The sequence below is a fragment of the Physeter macrocephalus genome, chromosome 20 (genome assembly GCF_002837175.3).
Source record: "Physeter macrocephalus isolate SW-GA chromosome 20, ASM283717v5, whole genome shotgun sequence".
Classification (NCBI taxonomy): domain Eukaryota; kingdom Metazoa; phylum Chordata; class Mammalia; order Artiodactyla; family Physeteridae; genus Physeter; species Physeter macrocephalus.
Window position 1 is genome coordinate 84,723,963 of NC_041233.1, and position 26,652 is coordinate 84,750,614.

The 26,652-nt window shown below is 52.2% G+C and overlaps 1 protein-coding gene across 1 annotated transcript; it reads left to right on the top strand.

The window, feature by feature from the left end:
- The first annotated feature begins 6,044 nt into the window (after positions 1 to 6,044).
- On the top strand, positions 6,045 to 26,399 carry LOC102977495 (olfactory receptor 287-like). The gene is given in 8 exon segments (XM_028481956.1): positions 6,045 to 6,083; positions 6,475 to 6,592; positions 6,883 to 7,596; positions 7,599 to 7,721; positions 7,724 to 7,786; positions 7,789 to 7,868; positions 9,236 to 9,350; positions 26,155 to 26,399. Coding segments are annotated over 8 exon segments (1,497 nt in total).
- The last annotated feature ends 253 nt before the right edge of the window (positions 26,400 to 26,652 follow it).

The window sequence follows — 26,652 nt, forward strand, 5'->3', positions numbered from 1 at the left end:
TGGGTTTGTTTTTGTAGGTCCTTTTCTTCTCTTGTGTTTCCCACTTAGAGAAGTTCCTTTAGCATTTGTTGTAGAGCTGGTTTGGTGGTGCTGAATTCTCTTAGCTTTTGCTTGTCTGTAAAGCTTTTGATTTCTCCATCGAATCTGAATGAGATCCTTGCAGGGTAGAGTAATTTTAGTTGTACGTTGTTCCCTTTCATCACCTTAAATACACCATGCCACTCCCTTCTGGCTTGTAGAGTTTCTGCTGAGAAATCAGCTGTTAACCTTATGGGAGTTCCCTTGTATGTTATTTGTTGTTTTTCCCTTGTTGCTTTTAATAATTTTTCTTTGTCTTTAATTTTTATCAATTTAATTACTATGTGTCTCAGTGTGTTTCTCTTTGGGTTTATCCTGCCTGGGACTCTCTGTGCTTCCTGGACTTGGGTGGCTGTTTCCTTTCCCATGTTAGGGAATTTTTTGACTATAATCTCTTCGAATATTTTCTTGGGTCCTTTCTCTCTCTTTTCTCCTTCTGGGAACGCTGAAATGCAAATGTTGGTGCGTTTAATGTTGTCCCAGAGGTCTCTTAGTCTGTCTTCATTTCTTTTCATTCTTTTTTCTTTATTCTATGCTGCGGCAGTGAATTCCACCAAGTCACTTATCGTTCTTCTGACTCAGTTATTCTGCTATTGATTCCTTCTAGTGTATTTTTCATTTCAGTTATTGTATTGTTCATCTCTGTTTGTTTGTTCTTTAATTCTTCTACGTCTTTGTTAAACATTTCTTGCATCTTCTTGGTCTTTGCCTCCATTCTTTTTCTCAGGTCCTGGATCATCTTCACTGTCCTTATTCTGAATTCTTTTTCTGGAAGGTTGACTATCTCCACTTCATTTAGTTATTTTTCTGGGGTTTTATCTTGTTCCTTCATCTAGTACATAGTCCTCTGCCTTTTCATTTTGTCTATCTTTCTGTGAATGTGGTTTTCATTCCACAGGCTGCAGGATTGTAGTTCTTGTTGTTTCTGCTGTCTGCCCTCTGGTAGATGAGGCTATCTAAGAGGCTTGTGCAAGCTTCCTGATGGGAGGGACTCTTTTCACTTTCTTGATCGTGTTCTTTGATGCACAAAAGTTTTTGATTTTTATGAATTTCAATTCATCTATTTTTTTTTCTTTTGTTGCTCTTACTTTTGGAGTTTTATCTAAGAATCCTTTGCCAAATCTAAGGTCATAAAGATTTACTCACATGTTTTCTTTTAAGAATTTTATAGTTTTAACACATATTTTCATTGTTGATCCATTTTGAGTTAATTTTTGTGTCTTGTGAGAGATGGGAGTCTGACTCCATTCTTCTGAAGGTGGAGATCCCACTTTTTGAAGAGACTATTCTTTTCCCATTGAATGGTCTTGGTACCCTTGTCAAAAATCGACTGACCATAGATGTATGGGTTTACTTCTTGACTATCAAGTCTATTCTGTTGGTCTATACATCTATCCTTATGCGAGTCCACACTGTCTTGGCTACTATAGCTTTGTAAGTTTTGAAATCAGGAAGTGTGAGTCATAAGACTTTGTTTTTTTTCAAGACTGTTTTGGCTATTTGGGGCTATTCCGTATTAGTTTGAGAACCAGCTTTTCCGGTTTTGCAAAAAGGGCCATTAGAATTTTGATACGGATTGCATTGAGTCAGTAGATCATTTGAAGTAGTATTGCCATGTTAACAATATTAAGTCATCTAATCCATGAGCATGGGATGTCTTTCCTTTTATTTATGCTTTCATTAATTTTTTTCCACACTGTTTTATAGTCTTCAGTGTACAGTCTTCTTTCGCCTCCTTGGTTAAATTTATTTCTAGATATTTTATTCTTTTGGATCCTATCGTAAATGCAGTTGTTTTCTTAATTTCCATTTTGAATTGTTCATTGCTATTTCAGAAACAGAGCTGATTCTGTGTGTTGATTTTGTATTCTGAAACTTTGCTGAATTCATTTATTAATCCTAGTAAGTTTTTGGGTGTAGATTCTTTGGGGTTTTCTAATAAAGGATCATGCCATCTGGGAACAGAGATACTTTCAGTTCTTCCTTCCAAGTTGGGTGCTTTATTTCCTTGCCATTTTACTCTGGCTGGAGCTTACAGTAGACGCCTCCCCCCCTCACAAAGGAGTGTCTGCACACTCTCCCTCTGGCCGCTCTTTCTGAACTCCCCCCCTCCCCCCGCCTTATTACAAGTCACTAGAATGAAAACCCTATGGGTCCTCAGCACCTTCCACACTTCCTACGTTCGCTCCCGGGGCAGGGGCGGCTGGGAGAGACCAGGATCCCCATCACGGAGAAGAAGGGGCTGGCCCTCGGACCACAGTGGGGGCCAGGCCTGCAGAGGACACCGGGTACCCTGCTCGGCAGCCGGGTCGGCCTTTCTGGGAACAACCCTCTGGGCCTTGTCACCTCCTGAGTGGTCTTGTCAGTGGGAAATTACGGATTTGAACTGCCCTTCTTTATCATAAGGAGATTATCAGAAATACAGAAAAAAACTTTTGCTCAACGTATGTTTGCAAGGGCTTTAGTTATAATAGGAGGAATGGGAGATCCAGTTGTTAGACCTGGAGCAGTTGAGGGAAGCAACTTCAGTGAGCTTGTGAAGTCATGGACCGTGCCCGGTGGAAGATGCTACGTCAGAGGGTGGGCCTTACGTCAAATGCTCTCATCACACAAAGAGGAGGGGGGACTTTTAGAGGCAACGGAGAAGTTTATGGTGATGGTTTCACGGATGGATAGGTATCTTCAAACTCATCAAGATGTGTACATTAAACATGCACAGCTTTTCTGTTTGTCAACCATATACCTCAATTAACAAAAAAAGAAACAAGGACTCAGTGGTGTGTCTGTGACGTCAGCCCTAAAAGTGGACAGGTGGGCACATGTGACACACCATATCTTCACACTCATCTGTACTTTGAAAAGCCTTTCTTCTGCACCTTCCAAATTCCTAGAGTGTTAGTAGATTTGGGAAAATAGGGTTTATTGAAGCAAACAGAAAGTGGCCCTCGTGTTTTCCCAGACAAGTGGCAGCGCTGCGTGGGCGCCAGTTGACGACGCCATGCTCCCACCCCGGGGAGACCTGCCACCAACTTTTAATGAGCTCCCAATTAGGGGCCTGTGTGATGGTGACCCCGTGGTGGTGTTGGAGTCCCCGGGGCATTGTGACATTAGAGGCCGAGCGTGGCTGTGGGGGTCAGTGGTCAGTGCACATCCTGGCTGCCAAGGCGCCCGTTGTCCCCAGGGCCCCATCAGGACCCACTCTGGCTGATGCCCACCTACCAAGTGCTGACGGGGGAACAGGCTGGGGGTGGGGGCACACTCCCGCCACCTCCCAGGACCCCTGCCCCTGGCAGCTGCATCCTTGCCACCGATGCCCAAGCCTCACGTGACTACCAGCACGCAGCCCCGTCCGTGGTGGCCGTGCGCCCGACTCCGTGTACCCGAGGTGCACCCCACATGTGTGCTCCGGAGCCCAGACGGTGGGTTCTCCCACCTGGCTGGCAGCTGTTCCTCCTTTCCAGTCACAGCTTCCTCCTGTCCATTCTGGGATGGGGGTCCCCAGCAAAGGGAGCAGCCCCTAAGGGATCCCTGGCTAAGGGGATCAGGCAGGAAACAGCTGCCAGCTGGGGTCTTGCGGGAGCAGTTATTCCTGGAAGGCTTGGGTGGCGGTGGGGGCGGGAGCTGTCTGTGGTTTGCCTACCGACCTGTGGGGTGTCATCGCCCGTTTACAGAGGGGAAACTGAGGCACGGAGCACTTGCCAGGAGCACCCAGTGTCCAGTGTGCCCTGCGAGGGGCTGGGTCCTGCAGCAGACGCAGTTGGGCTGCGGGTGAGAAGCGGCTGCCAGGTGGAGCCCAAGGGCAGGAGGCCCCTCAGGACGCTGGGTGCTGCCCGGGATCACCCTCGGGCCCCTCCCCAGCTCGCAGGGCCAGGCTCTTGCCAGCTGCGTAACTGGCAAGAGGGTCCTTGCAGGCCTGAGCCCCAGGGAGGCCGGATGGAGGGCGGAAGCAACCCGAGTGCGACAGGGCTGGGCTCGGGGCTCTCCCTCCTGCCCTCACCGTTGGTGGGTGGGCAGCGGGGGTGCTGAATCAGGTGCATCTGCTGCCCGGCCTGTGAGCTGGAGCACCGGCAGCCGTGTGTCTGGGCTCCTGGCCAGCACTTTAGCCGATGGCCAGCTGGGCTCAGGGGAGATGTTGCCCTGGAAGAGGTGGGGTGACAGGTGTCTGTGGCCACAATCTGAGTCGAGGACGGCAGCCTGAGGAGCACGACAACGGCCGGGGAGCCGCTGGCTTCCCTCCTTCAAGGCTGGGCCAGTGCCGGTCACCCTGAGTGACCAGAGTCAGGGCTGCATGGGCAGAGCAGTCTTGCAGATTTGGGGCCCAGGCAGTGGGCCCAGGGGCAGCCCTCGGACCCAGTGTTGGCAGTGGATGAGGGCACCTTCCCCGGCAACCGAGGCCGCCCCCCGGCCACTGCCATGGACGCGCCAGGGCGGCATGAATGCTTTGGCTGCCCCCTGGGGACCCAGAGCAGCCCGCGACCCCTATTCCTCTTGCCATGTCTCCAGAGGAGGGGGCAGCGGAAAGCAAGTGGCTCAGCCGATAGGGGACCTTCACAGGCAGGCAGGGTCAGCCGGCCTGACGCAGCTCCCCACCCGGGGGCGTGGCCTCACCTGGAGGGTCCTCGGTGTCCCGTGCTCAGCCTCCTGGTCTCCAGGTGGCTTCAAGGGCTGTGTGTCCTGGAGCCTGCTCAGACCCCGGGTGAGTGACCCCACATCTGTGTCCCCACAAGCTGACCTGCAGGGAGGCTTCCCCCACCCCTCCCCCATGGTGGGCTCACGGTAGGACCCCCATTTAGTCCTGTCTTCTGAGTCTCAGGGGACCCTTGCAAGACGGGGAGGATTCCGCAGGCTCTGGGTGTCCTCACCATGGGCCCACACACTTGCAGGCACATACACACCCACGCACATACACACGCACACACATGGGGAAGCCGGCGAGCTGTCATCACCTCCAGGGCACGGGAGTAGCCGTCCACGAGTTCAGAAATTCAGAGCTGCAGGATTCTTAGAGCCCCAGTCAAGGCAGGGCTTGCCGAGGTGTCTTTTTTCTTTCTCTCAAACTCCCAGTGGTCATCTTCAACACTTTTCTAAATGAGAGGCTTATCTGGAGCCAGGGCTGAGAAGAACAGGAGAAAGTGGCCCCAACTGCCCAGGCTCAGGACCCGACACGACAGGCAGCGCCTGCACGCAGTACCGTGCTCCCTGCGGGCTGCAGGGGAATTGGACCTCTGACCCTCAGGAGACAGCGTCATGGCCGGGGTGGGGGGCGCTGTCCTTCCAGGACTCGGCCCATGGTGGCCCCACTCCTGGGACCTGGCGGGGGCGCTGGCCTTTTCTGCAGTGCTGCAGATGCCCCTCTGGAGGTCTGCTTCTGTCTGAGCGCCCACTGCATGGCGCTCGGTCCGAGCAGATGTCTGTGCACGTGGCTGGAACACGGGCCATTTTGTTGGGCTCTGATTAAGGACAGCTGCCCTGGCTACACTGTGGGGCTGAGGACGGGGGCACAGCCAAGTGTGTCGAGGCCGTGGCTGGTGTGTTAAGAGTGTGCGGATTATGACCTGCTGGCTGAGGACGCACCAGCACACGGGGTTGGCAGGTGGCTCCCCCAGCGTCCGAGCTCCCACCTTGGGGAAGGGAAAACCCTGTGCCTTTTTGATGAAGGCGCAGCTTCAGTACCTCACACAAAGGAAGTAGAGGCACAGGGTTTATCGCTTACTGACCCCAGACTGAGGGGCAGTGGGCCGGGAGAGGGCCGTCCTCCGTCCAGGTCACCAGGGAGCGGTAGACAGAGCAGGCAGCCGGCACCTGTTAGAAGGCGGTTGGCGCGGAGGCCCCTCCCTTGCGGCTCAGCTCCGAGCGGTTGTTTTAAAGGCGCCCGGGAAAAGCAAAACGGGACTTGGGCGGGAATCCTGAGCTCCTTCCTGACCTGTGTCCAGACTCCGGTGTGAGCAGGGCCGTCACACTGTGAAATGGTCACGCCAAGGGACCCCAAGTCCGTCAGGGATGGGGTGAGCGCTCCAGAGGCAGACGGCCGGCCCAGGTAGTGAGTGTGTGTGCTGTGCCCACGAGTGGGCGGTGCGTGTGCGGGGTGTGCAGGGGCAGCGGCAGGGGGCGGGCGGAGCACCTCCTCGGGGGCCGTGGCTGCCGGGCACCGTCCAGCATCTGGACAAGGAGCCCTTGACCCGCCGGTCCCGTCTGCCTCGCCGCGGCCGCCGGGTCTGGGCTCTGGCCTCGTGCCCGTGGGGTCGAGGCCCCCCTCGGGTTCCGAGACAGGGGGCGGCGCCGAGGGACTGAGCGCTGCTCCCCTCGAGCCTCCTCCCCCAGCGCCGGCGCCCCGCCAGCGGCCTCCAGCTGCCGGCCGGGAGGGGGCGCTGGTGACACAGCTGTTTGCATTCCCAGCGGCCCGGCCAGGGCTCCCCGCAGGCTGCCTCGGAGGCTGTCGTCCTGCGTCGGGTGCGGGGCCTTTACCGCGCACAGCGGCAGGAGCGCTTCACTGGGACTCAATCTGTTCTGTTGGGTGAAAATGCTAAAAATCGAGCCATACGTAGTTTCATTTGTGAAAACTTGACACTGTCCTTTCCCAGCCTTCTTGAGTCTAGAATAAGGACTCCAGGTGACAAGAGGCCAGGAACATGCGTCCATGCTGTGCTCTGAGCAGCTCTGCTGCAGGGCAGTGTTTCACACCCACCGTCTGTCTCCCCTTCCCACAGGGATGCTAGGCCGGCCTGGGGCCCTGGGATTATAGGACAAGGTGAGTAGATTCCAAAGAGAGCGGGGAAGGGCAGCCCTCCTTTCCTGAACCCCCAGGGAGGGCTTCTGGCCGGAGGTGCCTCTTACTGGCCAAGCGGTGGCCCGTGTCCCGACAGCGCTTCCTGGCCTGGGGCCACAGCCAGAACGTGTCCGCGCAGGGGCCGCTCATCCTGCTGGGCTTCCCGGGGCCGCGGGGCCTGCGTTTCGGGCTCCTCCTGCTCTTCCTGGTCATGCACATGCTCATGGAGGCCGGGAACCCGGCCATCATCTCCCTGGTCGGAGCGCACCAGCGCCTGCAGATGCCCATGTACTTCTTCCTCTGCACCCTCTCCTTCCTGGAGCTCTGGGTCACCGCGGCCTGCGTGCCCATGACCCTGGCCACCTTCGCCTTGTGGAGCGGAGCCATCTCCTTCGTGGGCTGCGCCGTGCAGATGTGCTTCGTCTTCTGGCCGGGCTGCGCTGAGTACTTCCTGCTGGCCGCGATGGCCTACGACCGCTACCTGGCCGTCTGCCTGCCACCGTGCTACAGCAGCATCATGACGCCCTGCCGCTCCGCCCGCCTGGCCCTGGGCTCCTGGCTCTGCGGCTTCTCGACCGTCACCGTGCCCGCTGCCCTCCTGGCCTGCCTCTCTTTCTGCAGCTCGCGCATCATCAACCACTTCTTCTGCGGCGTCGCACCCTGGGTCGTGCTGTCCTGCAGCGACATGCGGGCAGTGGAGCTGGCGTCCTTCAGCATCGCCTTCTGCGTCGTCCTGGGCTCCTGCGTCATCACGCGGTCGCCTGTGCCTGCGTCGTCGTCAGGATCCCCTTGGCCCAGGGCCGGCAGCAGGCCTCCTCCACCAGCTCGTCCCACTTCACGGCGGTCCTCATCTGGTACGGCTCTACCGTCTTCCTGCATGGGGCGCCGTGGCGGAGGGCTCGCTGGACCTGACCGAGGCCCCCACTGTGCTCAGCACCATCGTCCCCCGGCGCTGAACCCCTTCACCTACACTCGGAGGAACAAGGATGTCGAGCAGGCTCTGCAGAGGTGGTTGCGGGGGGAAGTGAGCCCCTGCGGGCCACTCTGCATGGCTGAAAATCGCCCCCTGAAATCACCGTGTACAGGGACCCTCAGGCAGTCGGTGGAGGCAGCCCCGGTCCCGGACCCGGCAGCTCCTTTCACAGGACTCGCCAAGGGATGCTCAGCCCCCTGGGCTTCCAGACACACATCCTGGAAGAGAAACGGGGACATGCGGCCCCCCAGAAGTACCACATGTACTTGCAGACCCACTGCCCACCAAGTGCCAGGGCTGGAGCAGCCCGAGAGCCCCTACTCGGTCTGGGAGGAGGGGGCCGTCTCACACCTCAGGCCTCTCTCCGCTGCCAACACCCGCGGTCCCCTGAGTCTTCCCTCACTGGTGGCCAGGGGAGGTTGTCCACAGAGGGGAGAACTCAGAGAAATTGGGTGTAAACCTCTGCGGAAGCCAGGCAGCCTGTGGGGGCTGTTTGGGAGCCGTGTGTGGGTTTGCCTCACTTCGGGGAGCCTCAGAACACTCCCCCCAGGTCTCACACACTCCTGGCGTCTGGACAGTGGGACCTGCCGGCCTCGGAGGGAGGGGGCTTGGTGCGGTCTCTGAGTGGATAAGCCACACGAGGTCCTTGGGGGTCCGGAGCCTCTGTGAGAGGCCTGGTGTGCGCCGGCAGCCCATCATGACTTATCCTGGGAGCAGCACACGTGGAGTTCGAAGCGGGCTCCAAAGCTGGGTGTCTGGACCCAACCCTCTGCCAGCATGACTTGGGCAAGTCACGTAACCACTCTGAACCTCTGTGTCTTCATCTGTACATGGGGACTGTGGAGGTGCAGTCCCACGGAGCCCTTTGCGCATTAAAGGAGTGGATGTGTCTCAAGTGCTGAGAACAGGGCCTGACAGGGAGGCGATTGCTACTACTATTTTCACACTTAGCAGATGAAACAGTGCAGGCCGTCCCCTGTCTCTGTCCTGTCACTTCACACACAGCTCAGGCAGAGTGACGGACGCGCCCTCCTCTCAGTGACCACCCTGATCGCCCAGCCATCAGGGACCCCCGAGAAGACTGGACTCTCCTGCCAACCGCACGGAGACTGAGGGTGGTTGCCTGGACTTGGCGGCCCACGTGGCACTGAGTGAATTTCAGCCCTGAGCCACCCAGGAACTGTGGCCACAGTTCCGCCCAGGGCCACAGGCCTGCCCCAGCTGTCAGCCAGGGACTGGGTAGGCCAGCCCCGCCCGGCGGTGGGCTGAGCCCCGCGCCGCTGTGCGGAGTGTCCCGAGCCTGCTTAGTGGTGCTGGCGTGTGCTCAGGGGGCTCTGTGGGGCGTCTGGGGGTGCTGGAGCCCACCACAGCTGGAGCGCGCCAGGCCCGGGCCTTCTGGCAGGCCTGCTGCCCCTTAGCCTCGGCCCGAGCACCACCTCTGCAGCTCCCAGAAGACCGCCCGTTTAAAACTGTCCCTGGCCACTCACACCCGGCCTGCGGCTGACGATCCGATGCCCACGTGCCCCTCTTCAGGTATTCATCATGTGTTCTCTCCTCCGGAAGGAGGCCCGGGGCAGAGGCCTCTGACGGCTCACGCTCGCTGGGATCCAGGCCTACAACAGGTGGGCCCCCACAGGGGTGGCTGACATCTGCCCAGCTGAGGAGCCATCTCCCACTGGTGGGAAGAAGTCGGGGTTCCTGGAGGCCCCCTTCCCTGGGCCAGAGCAGGACCCATTTACCTCTGTCATCCATGGCTAATGATGCTTGCGCAGTCTTTGCTCTTTTGTGAAGTTATTTCCCAAATAATGAATTAAAGAGCGTCCAAATTTAATGGGTCCCTGTCTTTGTCAAGCTGATGGAGTAAGTTAGGAAGCCCCCATGTTAGCGTGGCACCCCTGCCCTCCGCGCCCCGCCCCCCAGTGCCTCTTCCCTCCCTCCCGTGCCCCTGCCCCCGCCCGGCTCCTCTCCCTTGGCCCACATCCTCAGCCAATGGTGGAGGAGTTCTCTGCTCAGGGGCGTGGGCTCCCGCCCTCCCGGTCGCCTCCTGGTGCGGGTCAGGCCCTGGGGGCAGCGCCCAGGCGCCCTGGTCTGCCCGGCCCTGAGCGTGGCCTGGGGGCAGAGTTCATCGCGCACGGAGCCCCGACCTGACCGAGCCACATCCAGGTGCTCCCAGGCCCTGAGGATGTTCCCAGTCGGAGGACCGGAGCGGGCGGCGCAGCCCTCGGGCCCCCTCCGTCCCCGAGGGCAGGCGAGTCCCCGGGGAGGGCGCGCGTCCCGGAGGCGCCCGTCCTGGCTTCCCGCGCAGCGATGGCTGTGGTGCCTTCTCGGGTTTGGGAATTAGGTGGTTTTGAAAGCCGAAGGAGGTGCTGAGAACCGCCAGGGTCCCAGGACGCGGGCGGTGGGGGCGCCTTTGCCGTCGCCGGGTCTGGGGAGGGTGCGAAGCCCTCCAGCGACCGCCCTCCCCGGGGAGCGGGGTCTGGGGACCAGAGATGTGGGCCCCAGGCGGGCTTCCCTCCGCAGCCCGTGTCCTGCCCGCGGGTGGGGTGGTGGCCACTGCGCGCCTCCGGCCGGGGCAACAGGGGCTGCAAAGCATTTACTGTTAGGTGACCTTTGTGTAGTTGTGTGACCCAGCGATTCGCGTGAACACGAGGCTCCGTCAGGGACCTAGTTCTGCCGTGCACCTTCCTTTGGCAAGTGTGGGCTCCAAAATGGGCCGCGCTGGACAGAGCTGGGCGGGGATGGGGCGGGGATAAGTAACACGTTAGAGAAGCTTATCTCTCTCATTCAGGTTGAAAATTGTGCACTTCGACTTGTGGATGTTACTGTGTCAGCCTTCAGACTCCTGGCGGCCGAGCTCACTCTCCCTGGGGACATGTCAACATGCCGCCTTTTCCTGTCCGGACTGGAGAGTCATTCTAGGCCCTTTGGGCCCCCAGCCTAGGTTCTGGGAGGTTTCTCTTTCTGCAGTTAAGTCAGTGAAGAAGAACGAAACTTTTAGCCTTTTCTGCTCTTTCCATCCTTCTCTCTCGTTTTAGGATAAAGAAATATTAACGATTTTTAAATTAATAACCTATTTTAAGAGCAGTTTTAGGTTTCTAGAAAAATTGAGCGGAAAGTACAGAGTTCCCATGTGACACCTCCTCCCAGTTTTCCTTATTAACATTTTGCATTAGTGTGGGGTGCACTTGTTACAATTGGTGGGCCAATACTGATACACTTTTATTAACTGAAGTCCATAATTTACATTAAGTTTCACTCTGAGTGCTTGAATGGGTTTTGACAAATGCAGATGTCATGTGTCCACCATCGCAGTATCACACAGGGTAGTCTCACTGCCCTAAACATCCCCTGTGGTCCACCTGTTCACCCCTCCTCCTCCTCTTCCTGAACACTTGCCAACCTCTGATCTTTTTACTGTCACTATAGTTTTAAAAATTTTTTATTGAAGTATAGTTGATTTACAATGTTTCATGTGTACAGAAAAGTGATTGATATATATGTGTATATATATATTCTTTTTCATATCCTTTTCCATTATGATTTATTACAGGGTATTGAATATAGTTTCCTGTGCTATACAGTAGGTCCTTGCTGTTTATCTGTTTTATATTTAGTTGTATGTATCTGTTAATGCCAAATTCCCAATTAATCTCTCCCCCCTTTTTCCCCCTTGGTAACCATATGTTTATTTCCTATGTCTGTGAGTCTGTTTTGTAAATAAGTTTATTTGTAGTTTTTTTTTTTAGATTCTGCATATAAGTGATATCATATGATATTTGTCTTTCTCTTTCTGACTTACTTTACTTAGAATGATAATCTCTAGGTCTATCCATGTTGCTGCAAATGGCATTATTTCATTCTTTTTTATGACTGAGTAATATTCCATTATATATATATATATATATACATATATATGTGTATATATCTAGATATAGATATAGATAGCACATCTTCTTTATCCAATCATCTGTTGATGGACATTTAGATTGCTTCCATGGCTTGGCTATTGTAAATAGTGCTGCTATGAACATCACGGTGCATGTATCTTTTCGAATTAGAATTTTCATCTTTTTTGGATATTTGCCCAGGAGTGGGATTGCTGGATCATATGGTAGCTCTATTTTTACTTTTTAAAGGAGCCTTCGTACTGTTCTCCATAGTGGCTGCACCAATTTGCATTCCCACCAACAGTGTAGGAGGGTTCCCTTTTCTCCACATCGTCTCCAGCATTTATTATTGGTAGTCTATAGTTTTATCTTTTCCAAACGTCATATAGTTAGAATCATACAATGTATAGCCTTTTCAGATTGGCTTCTTTCTCTAAGCAATATGCATTTACGTTTTGTCCATGTCTTTTGTGGCTGCACCATTTTGCTTTCCCACCAGCAGTGAATGAGGGTTCCTGTTGCTCCACATCCTCACCAGCATTTGGCATTGGCAATGTTTTGGATTTTAGGCATTCTACTCAGTGTGTAGTGGTACCTCGTGGCTGTTTTAATTTGCAGTCCTTAATAAGCATCTTTTCATATGCTGACTTGCCATCTATATAACATCTTTAGTGTCTGTTCACATTCTCTTGCCCATTTTAAAATTGAGTTGTTTTCTTACTGTTGAAGTTTAAGAGTTCTTTGTATAGTTTGGATACAAGTCCTTTGTCAGATATATGTTTTGCAAACATTTTCTAGTTTGTAGCTTGTCTTTTCTTTTTCTTAGCTGTGTCTTTTGCAGAGCAGAAAATTTTAGTTTTAATAAAGTCTGACATATCACCTTTTTATTTCATGGATTGTGCTTTTGGTGTTGTATCTTAGAAAGGTACCACCAAACCCAAGGTCATCTTGATTTTCTCTTGTTACCATCTGGAAGTTTTATAGTTTTGAATTTTACATTTAGTTCTGAGATCTATTCTGAATTAATTTTTTGGTGAAAGGTGTAAGGCCACTATCTAGATTCTTTTTTTATTATTTTTTATTTTTTGCATGTGGATGTCCAGTTGTTCCAGGAACATTTGTTGAAGAGATTATCTTTGCTCCACTGTATTTCCTTTGCCCCTGTATCAAAGAGCAGTTGACTACATTTACGTGGATCTATTTCTGGGCTCTCTATTCTGCTCCATTTATCTATTTGTCTCTTCTTTACCAATAATATCACACTGTCTTGATTACTGCAGCCTTACAGTTAATCTTGAAGTTGGCTAGTGTCGGTCCTCCAACTTTGTTGTCTTTACTCTTGTGATGCTAAACCTTAGAATCAGTTTGTTGATATCTACAAATTAACTTGCTGCGGTTTTGATTAGAACTACACTGAATTTATAAATGAAACTGAGAGAAGTGACATCTTAACAGTTTGAGTCTTCCTATCCATGAGCATAGATTATCTCTCCATTTATTTAGATATTTTCTTTGACTTCACTCATCAGAGTTTTCTGGTTTTCCCTCATGTAGTTCTTGTACATATAACGTTATATTTATACCTAAGTATTTCATTTTTTGTGCTTATGTAAGTGGTATTGTTTTATGTTTCAAATTCTGTTTATTGCTGTTACATAGGCATATATAAAAGCAGTTGATCTTGTATATTAACCTTGTATCCTGCAACCTTGCTGTAATTATTAGTTACAGAAGTTTTTTGTCTTAAAAAATTGTTTTTCTACATAGACAATCATTTCATTTGAGAAGGCTTTCTTCCTTCCCAATCAATATATTTTATTTCCTTTTCTTGTCTTATTACATTAGCTAGGACTTCCTGTATGACGTTGAATATAAGTGGTAAGATGGGACATTTTTGTCTTTTTTCCAGTCTCAGGATGGAAGGTATTTAGTTTTTCACAATTAGTATGACATTAACTGTAGGTTTTTTTGTAGATGTTATTTATCAAGTTGAGGAGGTTCCCCTCCATTCCTAGTTTGCTGAGAGAGTTTTGTAAATCATGAATGGGTGTTGGATTTTGTTGAATGCTTTTTTTTTACATCTATTGATATAATATGATTTTTCTTCTTTAGGCTTTATAGACAGATTACATTAGTTGGTTTTCAGATGTCCTGCCTTGCATACCTGGAATAAATCCCACTTGGCTGTGGTGTACAGTTGTCTGTTTTTTTTTTTTTTGCGGTACGCAGGCCTCTCACTGTTGTGGCCTCTCCCGTTGCAGAGCACAGGCTCTGGACGTGCAGGCTCAGCGGCCATGGTTCACGGGCCTAGCCACTCCACGGCATGTGGGATCTTCCCGGACCGGGGCACGAACCCGTGTCCCCTGCATCGGCAGGCGGACTCTCAACCACTGTGCCACCAGGGAAGCCCTGTGGTGTACAGTTTTTAAAAACACATTTGGATTTGCTTTGCTAATATTTTGTTTATGATTTTTGCATCTATGTTCACAAGAGAGATTGACCTGTAGTTTTCCTTTCTTGTAATGTCTTTGCCTGGTTTTGGTATTAGGGTGATGCTGGCCTTGTAGAATGAGGTAGGAGGAGATAGGGATGTGATGAGATGGTGGCTGCAGAGATGAGGAGGAGACCGGATTGCTGGCACACTCTCTGGTTGCTGTTTGGGGGCTGGTGGGTGGCCCTGAGTATCTCTCATCACCTTGGCCACACCAGCATGCACTTGTACCATGATGCAGCTGCCCCCAGTCATGGCCCTTCGTGGCCTGTGTTTCCTCATTTCTCTGTGCCCTCAGCATGCTGTTCCTACTCTTAGGAACACCCTTCCCTCTTCTACTGACTCCACATTCTTTTTTAAACCTCAGCTCTTGGGTTGCCTCCACACCCTGTGCTCCCAGGAGCCCCATGTCCATTCCCGGGGCACCTGAGGCCCCCACACAGCCTCGGGGTCACTCATGGTCATGATCTGTCTGCTTCCTCTCCAGTGGCTGCAGGACTCCACTGGCTTTTGAGGCACACCCTCCCCCCAAGTACAAGTTGGTGACTTAAGTCTTGAACTGGACCCTTTGGCTTGTGTACTTGGCTGTGTCTGGACTTGGTTTTGGTTTGGACCATCTGGTCCAGATGGCCATCTCTGAGCCTGTGATTAAGATCCCCCATCCCCTAAGCAATTTTGGGTGACTCCTGACTCTCTTCCAAGCACCTATTGGGTGGGCAGCAACACGCAGTGTGTCTTCCTGGCAAGAAGATGCCATACTATTTATCTGTCACTGTCGATTCTGCCAGACTGTGAGTTCCTCGAGGGCAGAGGTCAGTGGCACTTATCCGTGTCCCATCCATCAGTACTGACATCCACCCACCCACCAGCCCAATCATCCATCCATCCATCTACCCATCCACCATCCATCTGTCCATCCATCCACACAGCCAATCATTCCCTCCTCTTCTTCTTTCCATTTCTTTTTGACTCCTTCCCTTCTCCCCTTGGCGCCTCCACACAGGGTAGGAGTATTTCCAGGGTGTTTGGGGAACAGCTGTGAAGCCTGTGTCTGAAGCCTGTGTCTGGGACTGAGGGGGCCAGCGGGAGGAGATGGGGCCAGAGGGGACCCAGGTTATGTGAGGCCTGTAGGTTGTGGTGAGGCCTTAGCTGTGCTCTGAGTGGAATGGGAGACTTTGGAGGCTGTGAGTGGAGGGGTGATGTGATCTATCTATCCATCTCCCTCCGGCAGCTGCACTGAGAAGACACTTGAATGGTGGAGGCTGTTGCAGTAATCCAACTGAGCAGTAATGGTGGACAGGGCAGGATGGTGGCAATGGAGGGAGAAGCCGCCAGGTTCTGGATATTTTCTGAAAGTAGATCCAACAAGGCTGCTGCTGGGCTGACTGTGGGATGTGAGAGAGAAAGAAGAGCCAAGGGTGGTGATGTGGATTTTGAGCAACTAGAAGGATGGGCTCCATGTAGAGAGAAGGAAACAGCTGGGGATAGAGCAGGTTTGGGGGTATTTCAGGAATTCCATGTTGGACACATTAAGTGCAAGAGGTCAGGAGACGTCTGAGTGATCTGAGTGGAGGTGGAGGGGGAGCAGCTGGGTGCGGCTCTGGACTTCAGGGGCACTTTAGGGGCATTTGAGAATGTCGCAGTGAAAACCATGGGACTGACTGACACCCCGAAGGAGGGGTGTGGAGAGGAAGGAGACCTTGGACGACAGGCCTGGGACCTGATGCTAAGAGGTGGGGATCACGAGGCGACACCAGCCCAGGAGGCCGGGGTTCAGCAGCCCCCAGGGAGGGGATGAGCAGGGCCAAGAGGAGGAGGTGCTGGGGCCAGCGCTGCCCGTCCTCAGCCTGGCCAGGGGGGCGGGGGGCGGCGGTCACACGTCACACAACAGAGACAGAGTGGCTTTGGTGAGGTGGTGGGGCCGGGGGCTTGTGAGGAGGTGAGTGGGGAGAGCACATTGATACCATCAAGGCGCCGGGAAGTGGTGAAGCTGGAGGGGCAGTGGGGAAGCCTGCAAGGACAGCATCACATCTGATGGAAATGCCCAGGAACGAGGGCAGCCTTGGCGCTTTGGGAACAAGAGGAGCGCCCTTGCGTCAGGTGAGAGCGACCCTTGGATGAGGACTCCGTGGTGCGTCCCAGACTCACTGCACCCTGGGTTGAGGGTGAGATGTTTGAGACTTTTGGACTATTGCAGTAATTCCTCTGGGGCCGGGGCAGGGGGAAAACATCTACAGACGTGGAATTCCTGTGCTCACCCTCAGAGGGATTTGGAGGAAGCAGCTTCAAGCCCACAGGCAGGAACTCAGCTACAGCTTTCTCCCCAGGTAGTCGCTGGCCAGGACACACCTGCTGAAGACACACCTGCCGAGCTGGGACACACCTGCTGGGCCAGGAGACACCTGCTGAGGGGACACCTGCTGTGGAGACACCTGCTGAGGGGACACCTGCTGAGGAGAAACCTGCTGTGGAGACAGACACCTGCTGAGGGGACAACTGCTGGGCCAGGAGGCACCAGCCCCTTGCTGGCAGCAGGGCCCTGGCCATGGCTGGGTCTCTGCCCATGGTGGATATTCGTGCCTTGCTTCCTCAGCTTCCGTCGCTGTGTGTCCAGAGCATCGCCACAGGCATCTCTGGGCAGCAGGATGGCAGCGGTGTCCCAGTCAAGGGCTGAGAGCCGAGGGCAGGCTGTCCCCAGCCCAGCTCAGCAGCTCATGCAGCTGTGCTCGGAACATCTGCTCATCCGTTGCCTCTTCCCTGACCTGCTCCACCTGAGGGAATGTCTTTATTCTGAATTCTGTTTCTGAGAAAAGTGTGTGTTCTCCAGGCAACTGGGGAATCCTTTGTAATCCCCTTGGTACCCAATCAACTCACAGTTGATGAAAATTCCAGCCCATATTGACGGGAGAAGTCTTTAGAGCTGGGCCTAGAGGTGCTGCCTTCCCTGGGGCATAATTAAAAAGGAGGCAGGTGGGGCTGCTGGGAGCTGAGAGCCCGGGGTCAGCAGGTTCCGGCTCGTTAGGCCCCGGCGAGGCTCCGGCGTGTCACCCTGAGGATGGTGAGGGCCGTCCCAATTAATAACGGTATCACATCCCTCCAGGGTCCAGTTCGGAGGAGGCAATTAATTTCAAATAAGCAACTGCGTATCCGGCGATGCGCCTCCTGAGAGTAGGGGTGTGTGCGGGAGGGGAAGGTGGAACAGAAACCTGGGCCAGGTCTCCTTGTCCTCCTGGCCTCCCAGGCCCCGGGGGCTGAGGCATGGCGAGTGTCCCAGCCTTGGCAACCTGCTCTCCTGGTTTCTGTGGAATTATCTGGCAGAGTCTTGCTGCCTCTCCGGGTTCTGGCGGGTCTGCGGGCTGCCCCAGGGCACACCCGGGATGAAGACACGGTGACACCAGTGTGTGCAAATCACATTTCTTCCAGATGTAACCCGAACACATCCAAGTCATTTGTAGTGTATTGACTTTCCTGCTTTCTCTCACTATCTATATTTCAAAGGGCTTAAATGCTCTTTTTTTTTTTTTGGCATGTAAACTTCAACAAATTTCTAGTAGGCTATTTTTTTGCAAGCCAATATGTCACAACACAAAACTTTGGGAGTCTTTTGCATTTTAATCAATTAGTTGATATTGAGATATAATGAACACATAACATTTTATTAGTTTTATGTGTACCACATAATGATTTGACATTTTTATATGCAATGAAATGGTCATCACAGTAAGTCTAGTTAACATCCATCACCACACAGAGTTAAAGAACTTTTTTTTCTCGTGATGAGAACTTTTAAGACCTACTCTCTTAGCAACTTCTAAGTATACAATGCAGTGTTATTAACTATAGTCACCATGTTGTACATGACATCGGGTGTGTAAACTTCTTATCAAAGTACAAAATACACATAGAAAAGTGGCCAAATCTTAGGTGTATAATTTGATGAAGTTTCATAAACTGCATGCACCTGACCAAGAACCCGACGTGGCTGGAGCCCCAGATCCCAACGCCTCCTCCCCCTGGGAGTCCCCGAGGGCAGCCACGATCATGACTACCTAGCAGATTCACTTTGCCTGTTTTTTATTTTTATATAAATGGTATCACACAGAATGCGCTCTTTTGTGCTTGACATTTTCCCACGACGTCACGTGTGTGAGATTCTGCCGTGGTGCTGTGTGTGGCTGTTTTCACTAATCCTCACTGCTGGTGGTCCTCCACTGCATGAATAGACCACGCTGCGTCTGCTCAGCCGTTGAGGGTTGTCTCCGTATTTTGGTTATTATAAATTATGCTGCTCCAATAATTCTCATACTGTCTTTGGGAAGTCCTGTTGGGTATGTATGCAGGAGTGGAGTTTCTGGGTCCCAGGTTGGTGTGTGTCCATCTTTACAGACAACAGTCTTCTGTAAAGACTGTGAGTGCCAGTGAGTGCCACCCTGTCCAGTGCCTTCAGGAGTATAGGCGTGTTTGTCAGCCTCTCCAGCACTTAGTATTGTCTGTCTTCATTTTGGCCATCCCAGAGGGTACGTGTCACATTGTGGTTTCAACTTGCATCTTCCTGGTGACTAAGGAAGTGGGCATTTCTTTTTGCTTGTTTGCCATTGAGATATAAGTCAAACCTCCCTTGATCTGGGCTGCAGGCGAGCAGAATACAGCTTCTGTGGCAGCCCGTTTATTCCCAGTGGCCCAAAGGACGGCCCTGCCGATGCCCAGCATTGCCCGGGTCTCAGTGTCACCTTGGAGGTGGTGGACAAGGCGTGTCCCCGACACGCTCCCCCAGCCTTTCCATTTGAAATACATGTGGTTGGCTAACAAGATCCTCTCAAACAGAAGATGTGTCGGGTGGGGCTGCAGTGCTGCTGTGAGCTGCTTGCGCCTCATGCCGCAGGGCAGTCACTGCTCAGCGGGACCGCTTGAGGCAACACTGCCTCTGCCAAAAGCTGGGGTGGGGTCTTGCTCCTCCTCCCGGTGCCTCTGAGATCCTGCGCTCAGTCCCCATCCGCACAGCGGGTGTGACCACCACGCCCACCCCGTAGCACCGTGGGGACTCGTGCTCTCTTGGCAGGACAAAGCAGGGCTAGAACCAACTTTGCCGAAGAGGCTCACGGACACATGGCGAGCACACCGCAGACCCAGAGTCTGAACCTCTGTCCACCTCCTCACACGTGAATGAAAGGACTCAGCCTGGCCGCTGTGAGGCAGCGGGCAGGATGCAAAGCCCCCGTGGTGGAGGGGGCACCACAGTGGGTGGACCACGTTGTGCTTTCTTTCAGGTGAAGTAGAGTTGATTTGTTTCAGGTGTACCACAAAGTGATTCAGTTATACATACATACATATATATATTCCTTTTCAGATTCTTTCCCATTATAGGTTATTATAAGATATTGAGTATAGTTCCCTGTGCCATACAGTAGGTCCTTGTTGTTTATCTATTTTATATATAGTAGTGTGTATCTGCTAATCCCAAACTCTTAATTTATCCCTCCGCCCCGCTTCCCCTTTGGTAACTATAAGTTTATTCTCTATGTCTGTGAGTCTATTTCTTTTTTTTTTTTGTGAGTCTATTTCTGTTTTGTAAATGAGTTTGTATCATTTTTTTAGATTCCACATATAAGTGATAACATATGATATTTGTCTTTCTCTTTCTGACTTACTTCACTTAGTAGGATAATCTCTAGGTCCATCTACGTTGCTGCAAATGGCATTATTTCATTCTTTTTTATGGTTGAGTAATATTCCATTGTATATATGTACCACATCTTCTTTATCCATTCATCTCTCGATGGACATTTAGGTTGCTTCCATGTCTAGGCTATTGTAAATAATGCTGCTATGAACATTGGGGTGTGTGTATTTTTTAGAATTGGTGTTTTCACTTTCTTTGGCCATGTACTTAGGAGTGGAATTTCTGAGTCATATGGTAGTTCTAATTTTAATTTTTTTGAGGAAACTCCATACTGTTTTCCAAAGTGGTTAATACCATTTGCAAATATTTTTCTCCCATTCACTAGGTTGTCTTTTCATTTAGTTGATGGTTTTCTTTGCTGTGCATACAATGGAATATTATTCAGCCTTAAAAAAGAAGGGCATCCTGCTATATGTGACAATATGGATGAACCTGGAAGACATTATGCTCGGTGAAATAAGCCAGGCACAGAAGACAAATACTGCATGACACCACGTATATGAGGCATCAACAGGAATCAAACTCATAGAAACAGAGCAGGATGGAGGTTGCCAGGAGCTGGCGGGAGGGGAAAGGGGAATTGTGTTTCAATGGGTATAACGTTTCTGTCACGCAAGGTAAGTTCTGGAGCTCTGCTCAACACATGGTGCTTATAGTTAACAATAGTGTGTTTGCACCTAAATTTTGAAGAATGGGACAGTGGTGTGGTGATGGGGCCTGGGGTGGCCTTGTGTTCCCATGCTGCACAATTCCTGAGAGTGGAGAGGAACCTTCCCCTCCCCCCCAGAGCATGGTCTTTATTGTCCAGCTAATTGACAAGTGTTTAATGAGGCCTGGCTCTGTCCTAGGTATACCATACTAGGTGTAAATACAGCAGTAGGAGACACAGTCCCGGTCCATTTGAGGCATATAATCCAAGTATGTCTCAGGAATTACTCCATGGTCAGAAATAAAATCTGGACTTAGTTGCCTGTATTGCAAGGAACATTCTTTAAAGTCAACATTTTAAGGAAAAACATTATGCCCTGCACTTATGTGGTATGAAATTTCTTCCTGGTAACATCAGCTTCATCATTATCAATAAACAAGGTTTACTTTTGTTAAAATTCACCTTACATTCCCCTCCTCTGTAATTTGAATGAAGATTTTTTTAAAAATCAATTAATTAATTAATTAATTTTTGGCTGCATTGGGTCTTCATTGCTGCATGTGGGCTTTCTCTAGTTGCAGTGAGCGGGGGCTACTCTTCGTTGCAGTGCACAGGCTTCTCATTGCATTGGCTTCTCTTGTTGTAGAGCACGGGCTCTAGGCGCATGGGCTCAGTAGTTGTGGCACGCGGGCCCTAGAGCGCAGGCTCAGTAGTTGTGGCGCACGGGCTTTGTTGCTCCATGGCATGTGGGATCTTCCTGGACCAGGGCTTGAACCCGTGTCCCCTGCATTGGCAGGTGGATTCTTAACCACTGTGCCACCAGGGAAGTCCCATAAAGATTTTTTGAAAAGGGAATTTTATGAGGTTAAGCAGTGGAAGGAAGGGCTTAGGTATAAATTTGGCTAACAGCTGTCTGGGCAAAGGAGGTCTAGGGTGTTGGGTGAACTCAGCTCATTTCCAGGCCCTTTTTACTAATATTTTGAGGACAACAGAAAGCACCTGAGAGTGGATGGGAACCAGTAAACATGCAAAGGTGAGGGGCTGTCCCTCCTGTAACCACAGTATGTCATATAAGATGCTGTCCGAACTTGACCCTGCTGGTCCTGAAGAAGCAAGCCGCCATTGTGAGAAGGCCTGTGGGAAGGCCCCAGGGTAGGGGACTGCGGTGGCCTCTCAGAGCCAAGAGCAGCCAGAAAGAAAATGGGACCTCAGTCCCACAGCTTCAGGGAGACAAATTCTGCCTGAGGGTCCGGCCCTGGTCAAGCCTCAGTTGAGAACTCAGCCCACCTGACTGCAGCCTGGGGGCCCCGAGCAGGACCCAGCTCAGCTGTGCCTAGGCCAGCGGCCCACAGAGACCATGAGATAACAGATGTGTGTTGTTTTGAGCCACTAAGTTTGTGGTGATTTGTTGCTCAGCGTAGAAAAACATAGATGGTGAAGGAAAGGATGGTGGGCTGTCAGACTGAAAATATTTTTAGTGTCAGCAGTTACCTGAAAGGCGCTCATGTGTCTGCTTTAGCAGGTCTTCACTGAGAATTACCTGAGACCAACAGCACCTCTCCAGGTCCACACAGGTGCTCTTGATCAGGACTGGGGAGAAGCACAGCAGCCAGAGCTGGTGGGGCAGAAGAGAGGCCCCTCAGGAATCTCCTTTCAGGTCTGTGCCAGTCGATCCTGAATGTCTGTACAAGTGGCAAATCCCCGTATCATCAATTTTATTGATACTCTCAAAGAACAAGCTTTTGGTTTCATTGATTTTCTCTCTTTTTTTTTCTGTGCTCTATTTCACTGATTTCTGCTCTGATCTTTATTATTTCCTTTATTCTGCTTATTTTTGTGCTTAGTTTATTATTATATTTCTAGTTTCTTAATATGGAAGCTGATATCATTGATTTAATGTCTTTCTTCTTTTCTAACATAGGTGTTTGATGCTATGAATTTCCCTCTGAGTACTGCTTTAGGAGAATCCCACAATTTTTGATATGTTGTGTTTTTATATTCATTAAAAACATTTTCTTATTTCTCTTGATTTCTTATTTAACTAACAAGTTATTTAGAAGTGTACTGTTTCCAAATATTTGGAGATTTCCCAGATATCTTCTTCTTTTATTGGCTTCTATTTTAATTCTATTATGATCAGAAACATACATTGTACTACTTTCAATTCTTTTAAATTTGAGACTTGTTTTACAGCCTAGAATAAGGGTCTATCTTGATAAGTGTTCCATGTGCACTTGAAAAACATGTATTCTTCTGTGTCTTGTGGAGTGTCCTCTAAGTGTCAATTAGGTCAAGTTGATGGTTGTTCAGTCTACTGTGTCCTCCCACTTCTACTTGTTTTACCTCCTTGGGTTTTGTAAATACAGTTGTTTTTTCGAGTTTTTCCCGAGTCCGATGCTGGCAGTTGCTCATCATCTTTCACTTCTTCACGTGCCTTCTTATATTTGATTTTGTGCTGAAGATGATATTTGAAGCAATATTTGAAGGAAGGATTAGCATTACTCTGATGTAATCCCTCCCTCCAGGAGGGATTTTTGTTGGTTTTTACCTCTTCCAGACACATGGTGGTGCTGGTTGTTTAGAATCCTGTGACTCCAAGTTCAAAGTCTGCACTTTCATGCTCTGAGGACTCTCGACTTGTAGTTGTCCTGGGCCCCAGGGAGCTGGATCTTGTCTGAGTCACCCTCACTCCCAGGGTGCAGCCCCTTCCCAGGCAGGCTGTGGGTTTGCAGGGTCACCGTGTTGGTGGGGTCTGTAGGGTCTCAGCTGGCCTGAGGGCCGAGTCTGGGCTCCCCGCACTAGACACCAGTGGTCTTTGTTCCTCAGCCTGGCAATTTCTCACTGACTCTTGTCCCTTTGCTGCTTTTAAGATTAAAACGAGGTTCACTCCCTTTATCTGCTTGTCCTCCAGGAAAAGGTTAATCTGAAGTGCTCATTTCTCCAGCCTGGGTCTGGAGCTCCCCGTGGTTTCCTCTACGTCTCTGGTACTCTTGCTTAGATATCAGATCTCCGGGCCAATTTTCTGATCTTAAAACGTGTTTGGTATCCATTTTGCATGTCAATTCTTCACTTGATTTTCTGAACGATTTCTTCAATTCACTTCCAATCCTTACTGAAATTTTATTTCTGCCATCATATTTCCAGTTTGCAAGAGTTTTCTCTCTCTGTCTCTCTCCTTTTAAAAAAGTTTCTATTGTTTCAACAACGCAATCCATGTTTTCTCATGTCTGAGGATATTCACAAAATTCTCTCCCTTTGAGCTCTGCTTCCTCAGACTTCCAGTCTTTCCTTCGTTTCGCTCCGTCTTGCCTGCTAGAGGCTCTATCAGTTGTCTGGTGACCCTCAGCTCTCAGCCTGCACTGGAGAGGCCCAAAATGCTGACTATACCCAGGAAGGGTCACTGGGTTGGGGCACCCCACTGTCAGTGTTCTTGGTTCTGGGCATTGGTGGGAAGTTTCCTCAGAGAAGTTCCATCCAAGCTCCCGTCTGGAGGGACCAGGGTGCAGGACTGGGGTCTCGCCATCAGATACGTGGATGTGTCCTCCCTGGGCCTCTGTCTCTGGAGTTCTGGGGGGTCAGGCTGGGTTTTGCTGCCTTCTGTAACCTCCCATTTTCAGCCCCATGTGAGCCTGGAGCCGTTGGACACCTTACTCCCCGGCCTCACCCTTTGCGTCTTCACATCCGTCCCCTGCTCTGCCCAGCCCTCCCCATTTGGCCGGTTTCTGAAATCTTGCTGTTGTCCCCTCTGTCGTTACCCTTGATGGGGCAGGGGTCCCTTTATCATCATTCTGGGGGGATTTAAGGTGGGAACATGTTGTGCTCAATCCACTCTTTACCTGGAGGCTGGTCTTCCCTGGGGGTCGGGGGAGGAGGAAGGAAGACAGAGGAGACCTGGGGGGCGGGGGGGCCGTGATCACCGGGGCAGCAGGAGTGAGGGTGGGCCTCGTGGGCAGGCTTTAGCCCAGGGAAGCTCGGCCTCCTCACGGCTGGCGGGGCGGACACTGGGCACGTCCCCAGTGCTGCAGGCCCGGGCACCCTGACTTCTGGCCGCTGCTCCAGGCACACAAGGCCTCTGCCTTCTCTGTGCAGCGGCCCCTTCTTCGCGGTGCGGAAAGAAAGGAGTAGCCACTGGAAATACACATGTTTTCCAAAGTCCGAGAACACAGGAAAATGGGGCATCAGATGAGGCAGAAGGTACAGGCTGTGCTGGCTCAGCTGAGGAGGGGCTGCTTGGACGGCAAACTTCCTGCCTCCGCCCCCCCAGGAGCTGCTGGGGGGCATGGAACAAATGACCTCAGTGGCTGGACAGATTTGCTTGTGGAGAGTCCTGGAAGCTGGGGCGGTTTGGGGGGGTCTCTGTGCAAGCCCTGCTTGGAGACAATCTGGTGAGAGGGGTCGGGGCAGAAGGGCCTGCCCTCAGCCCCCTGGGGAGGGGCTGGGGCCTGACGGGAGCAGACAGGGAGAGATCGGCTGCAGCGTGGGGGACCCAGGCTGGGAGGGCTGGGTCGCAGTGTCATGAGGAGGATTGGGGAATTTATCCTATGGATAATAAGGGTTGGATAAGGGTGGTGAACGGGTGGGGAAGGGGCAGGAGCCGAGGGTGGTCCCAGCAGGGGTCCCCCATGGGGGGAGGTGGAGAGGGGACAGACTCACAGCCCTGCAGGCCCAGTGGTGTGGAAGGAGCAGAGGAGGATGCTAGGGGCTGGGCCAAGGGGTGGAGGGTTCGCGCCTACCACCTGGACCAGGAGGTCATCACTGTTTGGTGGGGGGAGGGGGACCAGCAGCTGCGGGGGTGGAGTGAGGGCTGTCAGGGGGCAGCTGTGGGTCTGGAGCTCAGAGCAGGGTCCTCCAGGAGGTGCTGGGACGGGCGTTTAGCGTGAGAATGGTCCTGGGCAGAGTCCAGGGCCCCCGGGTGTGGCCTGGAGAGGAGGGCCCGACACAGAGGAGGCCCAGGAGGCCCTGTCCTTACAGCTCTGCAGAGTCTGGTCGAGAGACCCCCACCACGTCCCGGGGCCCAGAACTGTGAGGGCTTCGTGGCCTCGACAAGAGCAGTGAGGGCTGAGACCACCACCCGGGAGGTGTCTTCCGTCCCAGCTGTTGCCTGCTGCAGCCCGTTCCTGCCCTGAACCTGGGTCTCGGCTGCCCCCTCTGTCCTCCCTTCTCCGACCTCTTTCTCATCAGCGTGGCCACCTTTCTCAAAAGAAGGAGCACCAGGAGGCCACCCTCCCCACCCACATGCACTCCCCCAGCACCCCTTTCCTCCCCTCACCCCAAACCAGTCCAGCCCTGACCCTGCTCCCCACTCTGGCATCTGACTGTCTCAAACCCGGCGGAAGCTCTCCAGGCCTTGTTTTGCCCGGTTCTCTCTCACTTCAGGTCCTTCGCGCTTTCTCCGAGGGCATCTGGCCTCTTCCCTTCGGGCTCTGCGTCCTTCCCTCACTCACGGTCCTGACTTTGGTTGCCCACTATATACTGGTGATTCCGAGGGCTTTATTCTGGCGCTTTCTCTCTGGAGCCCCAGATCCAGGCACTGCACTGCCTGTGGGACATTTCCAGACCTGAGCTCAGCCTGGCATGGGGGTCTGCTCACCCCCCTGCCTCCAGCCACTGTCACTGCTGTTGTCCTGTAGGGCCCTCCTCTCTCGCTGGGGCCGACTCCACCCTCGTCCTTCCAGGCATCCATGCCCCGCTGGCTCGCTCTGGACAGGTCCTGTGGCCCCAGCACCTTGGAGGCCCTGCTGTGTGGCAGGCCCTGGTCAAGCTGCACCTGCTGTTCCAGGTGTGTCAGCCAGGTGTGAGTTCCCTGACCCACCTGGTCTCGGCAGCACCTGGCAGCAGCCAGCAAGGGGCTGGCGTGCAATACTCGCTTTATTGATTAAATGACAAATCAGTGACCCAGTGTTTTCACTGTGCTCTTTAAAATGGTCTCTTTACAGAAGTTTGATTTGGAAGTACACCCGTTTTGAAAGAGGGACGTGCCCATAATTTCTGACATAAGTCATCTCTCGTGGGACGTCTGTTGCATCGTGGTGGCTGCCATGGTGGCTGAGCGGCTGGATGCTCGGAGCCTGGAGCTGATGCAGCTATGGGGTCGTCAGCACCAGGTCTCCCAGCGAGAGGTCCCTTGC